The following is an 11,982-nucleotide window of genomic DNA, read 5'->3' on the forward strand; positions in this document are numbered from 1 at the left end:
CACACCACACAATGGGTCTGCCAGGTCACTCTCACTAAGTAAGATCATAGGGAGACCAGTCAGGGTCACGATGTTTTGCGAGAATGCTCCAACCCATATGGGATCAGTATAGGCTTAAAGGAGCACTCAAACCCGGTGACCCCCAAGGCCTACACTTTGAAGAGTCCGTCAGGGCCTCTCCCTCCTGATTCAGGTCCAACCCCTAAAATCATTTTAGCACACAGACATTGCTAGTGAATTATACAATACCCACGACCTCTCACTCGTGTCTTAAGCACGTACAACATATTGCGCTACAATTTAACACTGGTTCCTAAATAGGAACCTACACTTTCTCTTTAACACTGGTTCCTAAATAGAAAACCTACACTTTCTCTTTAACACTGCGCATAAACACTGGTCGGGTTATTGTATAATTCACAGCTCACGATATAATTAATGTAACATCAAATGTTAACACATCCACTTATTCACAATCGAATATCATGTCCACACTTTAACATTTCATATCATCACATCAACCATCTCATAACATTCCCAATGATATTCATAAGGTACAACATACACATGTTCATAAAATTTAACCATAATATTCTCAAACTCCAACACTTAATAATTTTTGGAATCATACTATAACACTATACAATATTATTTACATAAATTATTAATATAAATAACTACCTCTATATATATAAACTAGCATACATCATATTAAATCACAAATTTCAAAGTAAGCTTTCAATGTACAAATTCTAAATAATTATATGAACACTTTGGTCATTTTCAATTATGATATTAATTTTTTAAATTATATATAAAAAACCTAAACAACAAGAAAAAGAGAAAATACAAAATCAATATCTCTCTCTAAATTTCTCCTTACTTTATTTTATCAATTCATATTAATTAGAAAAAGTAGTCAATTTATAGGGTTCCCGCTCAACACAATAGCATATCAATTTCACAACAATTGGTCTGTCAAACATATATAATTCACTGTAATAATTATAAGGATAAAATGAAATTGCAAACACACCCAAAAACCCATTCCAATTGATATCTCTAAGGATCCCTACACATGTTCTCACTAGTTCCCAATTGTGAATAACTCATCTCTTACCTCTCTAAGCGGACTCACTTGTCTTCCGACAACGATAGCGGCATCTATAGTAGTTCCCTGAGATTCCTCAAGTTTTTCCTCCGACTGCTCCGATAGAATTCTCGAAACGTCAGAGAGACGGAGAAGAGATTGAAGCCTCCGCTTGTACTATCTTCATGCAATTCCTTTTTCTCCCACCTCGAATATTATCTCGCAAATCCCAACGGTGAGAGTGTGCGAAATTTAATTTCGAGCAACATATCCAAGTTTCATGAAAATCCAACGGTTAACAAAACCGGGATCGTAGTTTTACCGAGACAGTTTTGGGTTTCTGCGGGAAAATAAAAAGCTACAATGCGAAGGGTTTTCCTCTAAGCTCAGACATGATTTTGCAATTCCCAACGGTGAGAATGCTCGAAATTGGGTTGCGAACGTGGTGATCAAATTTCACGTCGAATCAACGGTGAATGAGTCCGAGATCATCATTTTTCTGAGACAGATTTTGTGGGCCGCGGGAAAAAGAAAGGATTTTGAGAAGAGAAGGGAAAAAACGAAAATGAGAAGCAGAGGCTGAGGAGTCAGTCTAAAAAACCTAGTATGTTGCTATTTATAGCTAGGGACATTTACGACCTATTATTTACTCTATTTATTTATTTTTATTATTTTTACTAAAAAAAATTCTTAAATTTATTTATGAAAAAAATGGGATGTTACACCCGCCGCTAATAAAAACTAACAAATTAACAATTAACATTTTTCGATAAAAAAATTATATCTTAAAAACCTGAAAAATATGAAGGATTTATGAATCAGAAGAAATAGATGTCGAGGTCAAAATTTAAGTTTGTGGCAGCAAAAACCATCACTAAAGGGAATTTTGATGGTTACAAGTAGCTTCCAGGACCACATGAGTCAGTAACAGTTTGTGGCATTTTTTTTTGTAAACGTTGGTGTTTCCGCCAGAAAATATTAGTGGCGACTAAAAATCTCCACAAAATACATTCTGAATCAATCTTTAAATATAGCATTTACTGGCAGTTGATAACCACCAGAAAATTCATTCACCTCTTTTTTTTTTGTTTTTTTTAATTTTATGGGCCGGGGGAGAAATTGGGATTTTCAATAGAGTTATAGATATTAAAGTATTTTGATAACATAAGAAATATCTTACTTAAGCTGATACTATACAAAATGCAGAAAATGTTGTCATCAGATCAGTATTTGAAAGTGCACAACATTTCCCATTGTTCAGCATCCATCCGTACAAGTACCAAGTTTATCCTTCATTAATTTTGCAAAGGATCACCTTTAGGTGCACCTTGAGCTATTGAAAGTCTATGCTTGAATTCTAGCTTCTCTCGCGGTTGTTAACCAGCACCTGCAAAGGAAAGTTAAAGTCACAACCATGAGCTTTAAAAAAACATTCATTTAGCTAAAACACGATGTGAGAAATTCTATGAAATGTAGAATAATGCAATTCAGTTTTGCATGCATGCAGCAAAGCAAGGAGCAGAGGATAACAGAACTATTAGTATAACTAAGAATCATCTGAATCGAGATAAAATTCAAAATTGAGCTTTGCAGAATGCAGATATACTGTAATTTACCATACAAGTGACAGAAGACGCTTCAATTCGTCGCATATTCATATATAAGAAACTGAAGATTGTTCTCCTGGCAGTAGCCTAAAAGACTGACGAGATTTCGACGGCGAATAGATGATAGATAGTGCACCTAAAGTAAAACAAAGTCATATTTGATCAAAGCAAGAGATAGAAATACTGTGATACAATTGCCAATCCATCAGAATTATGAAGTGAAAATGTAAAAAACTGTGATACAGTTTATGCTCACAAAGTCTGACTAGTTTAAAACTTTCAACATAACAAAGTCTGTCACACAACTAGTGAGATAAAAATAATGACTATGCTCACACATAATTTATGAAGATCCTATTCAGACATGAATGGACACAGTAGAGTGAACGAATCGGCAAAGAAAGATTCATCTTTCTGAATCAAATGATATATGAAGCTAAATGATATTTACTATAGAAAACTCTGCTCTAAATTCTGAAACAGAAACAAGCAAGGGTTAGAAGAAGGACTTGAGAAGTAAGTTTTTGAAGAGAAAGAGGGAATCCTTTTAAAATTATAAGAAACAGTTCAAGAAAAACAATTTTAGTGACTATTCAGCAATCATCTCTAAAGTAATTCATCAAAGACTTATGAGAAGTATCTTGCATCTGTCACAATTTCACAGAATAGGGCAAGGGAAGTCTCTTCACATCAATGATACATTTCATAATCTATATTCATAGCATTTCATACAATCACATTTTAGAACATGAAATTGAGTATTACCTCATCAACAAATTCCTGATAGCAAGTCCTCGGTGTTTTTTGATAGCTACAAGCATTCCATCTTGAAGTAAACCCTAGTATACCTCCCCAAATTTCCCATTCTCCAATCAAATTCTTGTCACTGAAATTTTCTTGTGGCCAGAGATAGTTCTTCCATCTCAAATCTCCTAGTATCTCATAATAGGGAACTCGATTGCACCATGCCTTCCCACTGCATGCAATGGAATTTATCTGCATCACTTTAGGAAAATTATTGATCACAGAATATACATGCATGTGAGATGTTACCTTGGGAAGGATCATTGGACCCTGTCTCTGAAGTCCTAGAAATACTCCTTTGATGAGACAAACAAAACCATACAAGTATTATAGCAATCCTACCAATGCCACGGCTCCTGCAGCTCCTCCAAATATTGTTGCAAGAGTACTTGACATCTGGTGTAGGAATCCCTTTCCCTTCCCCTATGTTGTACAAACTTATAAGGACTATTATACATGAAACCTGGAGTCCAAAGAGTAGCAAAAGATCACAATGAAAAACTTTCCAATTAAAAATTCAGCTAATGAGAAAGTGTCAATGTCACTCAATTAAATCCAGAGTTACATTTAGCTCTTGTTCAAATTTAAACTCAGATCCATGTGTAGGTACAGTTTCTCCAGACCAATCTACCAAATCTGAAAAACAAAAATAAGTTTCCTAGGGTCATGAATTTCACTATTCAATCAACTTATCGAGAAAGTTAAAATACAATGACATTGATGAGTAGCGTTTTTCCAGGGAATCGTTGTATTGAAGTATTTATCGATATTGCGTACTGAATACCTGTATTGTTACTTCTTTGAAGCTAGGGGACCATAAGCAACATTCTTCAGTCAATTTGATTTAAATGATTGCATATGTTGCCTTTGATAATTTAATTTGCTGATTCTCTGTAGATTCAGTAACATACTGCATCAATTTCCATTTCAGAATAATTTGGATTAAGTAAATCATACACTAGAGACATCAGCAAAATGTGAGCCTGAAGTTTCAGCATCTGAAATAGTTACATAATCAGGCATTAATTTCATATTTATTTTCAATTTTAGATCTTTCACAGATAAGAAAATGAAAGAAAACTTCACGTGCTATATTATATTATTATTACACATGTCAATGAAATGTTTATTATTTCTTCACAGTTTACAACTGCATACAAGAAAGTATATAACATAGATTTGATTAAAATATACGAATGTTCACTGCAAAGAAAGTGTATATACAAAAGAATTTGCTTTGGTTTACACTTGAAATTCCCATCAAGTAACCAACTGTGTTTGGGTCCATCGGAAGGGATTAGTCACTCACAACGTGGCAAAACAAGGTCTGACTCCTTGACAGGAGAGATGTTCACACCTAGTGCCTTCTTGTACCTCGAACAATACTGTACCCGAAGGAGAATATCTGTGGGAGTCCAAAACAAAAAGAATAAAATCTCACCAAGTATCATGCTGAGCAACTAATCTAAGACTTGTTGCAATGCAATAACTAAGTAAAACATAAGAGGAGAAAGACATGAAATGAAACGTATCTTTGACTGAAATAGTTTTTTACTTGGTTAGACTTAAAGGATGATGAAGTAGGTCAAAGCAGTAGAATTACCTGGTGATCATACTTGGTCGCTAAATCCATCTATCATCAACCTTAATGCCACAAATGTGAGAAATTTTAGGCCAAATTTGATGGTGCTTTGTGCGACATTGTTTTTGCAGAAAAGGACATTCCTCTATGATTAATTTTATTAGAGAGACAGGCAGCTTTTCTCCAGCTATATTCTCCAACTTTGGACATGTAACAATTCTTAATTCTTGCAGGGATGTAAGATTGAGAAGCCCCTTGCTGTCCAACGTCTCCATACTTGAAAAGTTACATAGATTCAGAAATGTAAGAGATGGAGGCAGCAAACCCTCCTTTGGGAAGGACTTGATGCTATCACATGGACCCGCGAGGATGAGATGGGTAAGCATGTCCATGGACGGCCATGCTAGGCCGCATAGTAGTTTCTCACAATTGACAATCCAAACTGTTCTCAGGTTAGGTGGCATACCCCCTTCAGGAAACGACTGAATTCCTGGGCAGTTCTCTATGTGAAGATGTTCTAACTTTGGGAGAAGAGTACTCATTTTGTCAGGCAACGACTTCAACTTGTCACAGCCCAAAACTATGAAAGAACTCAAGTTTGGCGCATGCAATCCTTCTCTCGGGAAAGATACAAAGTTGGGACATTTGCGAATACCAAAAGCACTCAAACTCTTAAATGACTCTGACCTTGAAACCAAAAGAGATTCTATATTTTTGCAGTTTTCGAGTTCTAGATTTTTGAGATTTGGAAAGGTAACCGATGGAAGAGATGTGAGCGAATCACAACTCCAAAGTATTGACAGTACTTCTAGCAACTCATGTTTGTGTTGTGTCGGGAATTCCAATTTTTTAAGATTCCTGATAAACAAAGTCTTCAGTGATTCAGGTAAACGACCACCCGGAAATGATATGGCTGATGAACAATCGTTTAATGCCAAAGACCGGAGACAAGTTGGTTGGATGTTAGTGATGGCCTCGATCATGGACTCCACCATTGAGCTTCCTTCCACTACTATATTTTCCACCAAGAGAGGGAACACATGCAGTGCTACTTTATTGCTTTTACGTATCTCCAATGTTCGAATGGCAGGAGCCATTGGGAGAGAAGAGACAAGAAGTTCACAATTTATAATCTGAAGTGTTTCCAGAGCAGGAAGGTGATTTGGCAAATCTCCCTTAAGTTTGGGGCAGTTATGTATAATAAGATTATGAAGGACAGGAAAAGCTTCTGAATCGAAGGAACTCCACACCTCCCAACAAGTCATGTAATAAATGGCTAGAGATTCAAGGGAGGAAAACGGTGTCACAGAAGGATAATCTTTGTTCTTGTAGAAACCTGCATCAATAGTCTTCAGCCTATTCAATCTTGAAATTTCAAGGACCTTGAGAGAAGGTAGTTGCCCAAGTGAAGGAAGCATACAACAGTTGTGACAATCGCGCAATGTTAGATGTGTCATTTTGCAGTAGGAAAAATCTCCCATCCAATTTGGAAATTTGGTTCCTTTATAACCACGAATTGACAACAATTCCAGGTTAAAGTGAGGTTGTAACCTGCAAAGTATATCTATTTCAATTTGGAAGTTGGTGCTTTCGTTGTTACATCTAGACCATTCCAACCATAGACTCTTAATGTGCTTTTTATCCATTATCCTTGCCTCCAATGCTTCATCGCTTTGGGAAATGTTCTCCAAATTGCTTATACGAAGCTGACCATGAAGATTTGAAAGTGCTCCTAGTTCTTTGATTCCATTCTCTTTATGCTTACCGACAATAAAGAAACCCAAATGCTGTAAATGATTTAATTTACTCATTCCTCTGGGCATCTCTTTTATGGGAGTATCATAAATATCAAGATGGCGCAGGTTAACAAGATTTTGTGTGCCACCAGGCAACTTAGTCAGCTTTTTGCACTCAGACAACTTCAAAGTTTGCAGATGGTACAAATTACATAACGACTCTGGCAGTGATTCTATACTTGAACAAGAGAGATCTAAATAACGCAAATGGATTAATTCACCTATTGCATCCGGCAAAGCATCCAGACTTTGGAAGTCATGAAATGATAAAACTCTCAAGTACATAAGCTTTGACATTATGATACATGGTGCCTCCTCGTTATGGAATGGAGAAGCTCTAAAATTGATAATGGACAAGAAAGTTCTCAGAAATTTTACTCTCCCTAAAGCTTCAAAGTTGTCCAAGACTGAACCACTAAATTTGGTAAACGACAAATGACGAGTCTTGATATCAATCTTAGTTTCTTTCCCAAGTTCTTCTGATCTAAAATAGAATTCTCCACCAAGGGATGTTGCTAGATCATGTATGAGGTCATGCATAACAAAGCATTTGTGCTGAGGCCAACTACCTGAGCATTGGAAAAATGATCTCGAGACCAAATAATCAAAATACTCAAGACCAACCTCTTCTAAAGTCTTTCCTTTTCTTGGTGTCCCTAAAAGATCTTCTGCCATCCACAACAAGATTAGTTCATCTTTGTTAAATTCGTAGTCTTGGGGATACAATGAACAATAAACAAAACACCGTTTTAAATGTGGAGGGAGATAATGATAACTAATTCTCAGTGCCGGGATAATTTTACACTCACTTTCAGATAGTTCCCAAATCTCACAATTCAATATATTATCCCAATACCCAATATCGTGTCTTTTTCTCAACATACCTCCTAGGGACTGTGCTGCTAAAGGCAATCCATTACACTTTTTAGCAATCTCCCTTCCAATTTTTTCTAGTGCTGATGTGTTCTTGTTAAATTCTGAGGAAAGACATGCATGGTTTGCAAACACTAACCAACAATCTTCATTTGACAATTGCTTTAGATGATAAGGTTGAACAGTTTGGACTACAAATGCTGTATTTTCGTTGCGGGTTGTTAGAAGAATTTTACTTCCTCTGATCCCACATTGAAACGGTTTTTTAAGAAGACCCCAGTTAACATAATCTTCAGTCCAAACATCATCCAAAACAATTAAGAATTTTTTATCTTTCAGTTTGTCCATCAGATCAAGATGAAGTAAATTCATATCATTCAATTTACAAGGCTCTCGAGTAACAGCCTCTGCTATAGTTTTTGTGACCTTCAGAATATTAAATTCTTCAGAAACACATACCCATGCTTTAAAATCAAATATCTGATTCAAGTTCTCGTCATTATACACCAACTGTGCCAAAGTAGTTTTTCCAACCCCACCCATGCCCACAATAGGGATCACAGATACTTCTTTACCATGACTGTTATCCTCCAACAACAACTTGATTATGGCCTCCTTATCTTTATCCCTGCCATATATATAAGATCCATCTTCCAGAGATGTCGATGGAGCTTTCCATGACACGTTCTCCACTGCAATGTCTTTCAAATCAAAACTCTCCTTGAATCTTAAAACAGACTCTAGTCTTTCAACTATGTCTTCCAACTTACTAACGAGCTTCCTATTGGAAAAGCGAAAGAACAAGTTGCTTACATGCTTTTGAGTAGCAGCTTTGGTGGAAACTTCATCGAGTAAGTCATCTGCCTGATAAACAGCATCTTTGAGATCATTGAGCCAGTGTTTGACATTAGAGTCTTCGATCTGTTTCTTCTCAGCATCATCAAGCACAGCTCTAACCACTCTTAGAATGGTCTCCAACTTTTGAAGCAACTTCTTGCTAAGCTTCTTTCCATGGATCAAGTTGACAAATTCAGGTGAAGCCAGCCTGTCGAAAACAACATCAAGGAAAGCAGAGAGGAAAGCACCACCTACCACTGCTGCTGCCATGATCTCAAGAACAATTGATGACAAGACTAGAAACACCAAGGTAAGGTATGGTTACAATAAACTGGGTTGGTTCTTGGTAAGGTGAAATTATTCGATGAGATTTGGCTTAGGTCAACTCTCTTCACTTTCACTAGTTTTTCTGTGCATGACAAAAGTGTAGTGGTGGTAGGTATCTTGTCCCGTTGAATTTGTAGAGGCTGGATGTAGCGGATTCAAACTCTATCCCGTTGGAGTGGTTGCTCTTTTAAAGGACTTTCCTTTTGCTGCCCACAGGATGATGCTTTTATATACATTGACAGTATATATATTATTTTTTGTGGTGTAATTCAAGAGATTTATAAAGTGATAATTTATCTACCGTTAATTTAAAAAGGATTATATTTATAACATGCTTTAGTTAAAGTTAATGATGGCTTGCTTTCCAACTCTAAACATCACCTCACTTTAGACAAGTTTCTTTTTCTGTTTCTAAACCATGTTGACCAATGATATACGTGTTTTTTTCTTGAGTAAATGATCAATATTATCTTTGAAAGTGTGAGCACTTTTAGTTTTTGAAAGTAATAAAAGAATAAAAAGATGACTGAAAATTCCTATACTATCACTTTATTCTCTAAATTTAACTAATTATTGTCATTTTAATTCTCAGAAGTATATTAATATTATCTGTTTAAGTCACATTATTTTTTTAGTTAAAATGAGTGACAAATTGTACTTTGAAAAAGCTTTTGGTCATATTATTACTTTCAGGCCCTAAACTAATATTGTCTCATTTGAAAGATAAAATTGATTATTTATCTTTTTTTTTTCTTTTCTGCAGTTGCATTCTAATTTTACAAAAGACAGATCTTTTTTCTTTGTAATATCATAAGTGGATGGCTTATAAGGTACTGTGCGTAAATAAATTCATGTGCTTTCATGGTATGTGAGAAAAGTTGTATTGAAGAAGTGTTTGTATGAGCGTTGGAAAAATTGATTTCACAAATTGATTTCAGTTAAAATTAATTTTAAAGTGATATGATTTATTTTTGAATATTTTTATTTAAAAGAAGTTAATAGTGAAATTCAATATGAAATTTTTTGATCCAACACAAAAGTTACCCAAAGTTACTTAACTCAAACAATTCTAGACCCAAAATAAATTTCTCAACACGAAATCAAACCAGCAAAATCATGTTAGCTGGTATTTGAACATGATTCTAGATAATCCAATGTGAAGCTAAATACACAATGCTAATGTAGTCATACAGATTTATTCTAATGCATTTTTTTTAGAGGGGGGATGTATTCCTTCTTATTAGAATTTTATTTCTGGGTGTATATATCACTCATGTTAATCAAGCATAGTTCGTTGAATTTCTCTGATTGATTTGCAGATATTCTTATGTTCACTTGATGGGAAAGGAAGACCAATCCTAATTCCTAACACTCCGTTTATTCTCTTAGGGTCAACTAGTGTGTGACAATTTTATAAGTTTCCTTTATTTTATATAAATTTAGTGTATTATAGATGAAGTATGGATGAAGATTTCATATTCAAGCATGTAACATCCAATTTTCGTAAATAAATTAAAAATATTTTTTTAGTAAAAAAATAAATAAATAAAATTTTTAAAAATGGTGAGATTTTTATAATTAAATAAATAAAGAGAAATAGTTGCATTAAAATAATAGATTAAAAAAATATATTTGATATATTCATTTGATAGGAAATAAAATAAAATTTCTTTTTATAAAATAATAAAAATAAATAAATAGAATAAATGATAGGTTGTAAGTACCTAGTGATAAATAGCGGCATGTTAGATCCGTTTTCAGACTGACAATAGCTTCTAGGCCTCCTCTTCCTCTCAGTTTTCAGACTGACAATAGCTTCTAGGCCTCCTCTTCCTCTCAATTTTGTCTTCCATCCTCCTCTCAAAACCCTCTCTTTTCTCGCACACCACAAAATCTGTCTCAGAAAAATGATGATCTCGAACTCATTCATCGTTGGATCGTCCTGAAATTTAAGCACCAGGTTCGCAACTCAATTTCGAGCACCCTTACCATTGGGAATTAAGAAAAGATGTCGGAGTTGAGAGAAAAACCCTTCTTATCAAAACTTTTTATTTTTTCGTAGAAACCCAAAACTATCTCAGTAAAACTACAATCCCGGATTCTTTAATTGTTGGATTTTCGTGAAATTTGGATATATGGTTTGTGATTAATTTCCGCACGTCTTCACCGTTGGAATTTGCAAAGTAATGCCTGTGGAGGGAGAAAAATGCATCGCACGAAGGACTATGGAATGGAGACTTCAATCCCTTCTCCTTCTCTCTAACGTTTGGAAACCCTAACAGAGCAACCGGAGGAGGAGCTCTAGTGACTACATCGAGGTAAGAGATGAGTTATTCACAATTGGAGATTAGTGAGAACATGTGTAGGGATCCTTAAAGTATCAATTGGAATGAGTTTTGGGGTGTTTTTGTAATTTTTTATTCTATCCTTATAATTATAAGTGTGAATTATATACATTTGATGAACCAGTTGATGTCCTGATGAGAAATTGTTATGAAATTTATGTGTTCTTCTGTTGAGTGTGAATCCTATAAATTGAACCTTTGTCTAATTAGCGTGAATTGATGAAATTAAGTAAGTGAAGATTTAATAAGAGGAAGTGAGATATTGATTTTTTATTTTCTCCTTTTCATGCTTTTTAGTTTTTTTTATAGTTTAAAATTGATATCATATTTGAAATTGACCAAAGATTTCTAGTAGATTGTATGTTGTATTCTTAGATAATATATATGAATTCATGTATACTTATATATACGGGAAAGTGTTCATATAATTATTTAGAATTGGTGCATTGAAATTACTTTGAACTTCATGATCCAATATGATGTATGTTGTTGGTTTCATATATATAAATTTAGTTATATATTTATTTATATTAATATTTTATGTAAATAATTTGTAGTGTTGTTATAGTGTGATTCCAAAAATTATTCAAGTGTTGGAGTTTGAGAATATTATGGTTAGATTTGAGGTACATGTGTATTAAGATGTGTGTATTGAATTGTGAGTGGTGAATTATACAATAACACGACCAGTGTTGATATGAGAAAAGTGTTGATGCGCAGT

The 11,982-nt window shown here is 34.7% G+C and overlaps 1 protein-coding gene across 5 annotated transcripts; it reads right to left on the bottom strand.

Moving 5' to 3' along the window:
• Positions 1-1,821: 1,821 nt before the first annotated feature.
• LOC100813244 (putative disease resistance RPP13-like protein 1) lies at positions 1,822-9,121 on the bottom strand. Of its 5 annotated transcripts, none has more exons than XR_005890472.1 (8): positions 5,105-9,121; positions 4,811-4,906; positions 4,286-4,392; positions 4,067-4,137; positions 3,751-3,964; positions 3,463-3,673; positions 2,707-2,833; positions 1,822-2,477 (listed from the first exon to the last, which is right to left on the bottom strand). XR_005890472.1 is itself a non-coding variant. In XM_041013662.1 (2 exons), the coding sequence occupies exon 1, from the start codon at positions 8,857-8,859 to the stop codon at positions 5,125-5,127; it is 3,735 nt and encodes a 1,244-aa protein (XP_040869596.1). In that variant the 5' UTR covers positions 8,860-9,121; the 3' UTR covers positions 4,506-4,906; positions 5,105-5,124. The 5 variants fall into 5 exon arrangements, 1 of the variants encoding a protein (XP_040869596.1); XR_005890473.1 differs by having other exon boundaries at positions 4,286-4,411; XR_005890474.1 differs by having other exon boundaries at positions 2,712-2,833; positions 4,286-4,499.
• Positions 9,122-11,982: the final 2,861 nt, after the last annotated feature.

Source organism: Glycine max, assembly GCF_000004515.6.
Source record: "Glycine max cultivar Williams 82 chromosome 3 unlocalized genomic scaffold, Glycine_max_v4.0 Gm03_scaffold_27, whole genome shotgun sequence".
NCBI lineage: Eukaryota > Viridiplantae > Streptophyta > Magnoliopsida > Fabales > Fabaceae > Glycine > Glycine max.

Bases quoted from the DNA above. Each gene is read 5' to 3' on its own strand.
- LOC100813244 (XM_041013662.1), bottom strand. From the start codon at position 8,859: ATGGCAGCAGCAGTGGTAGGTGGTGCTTTCCTCTCTGCTTTCCTTGAT.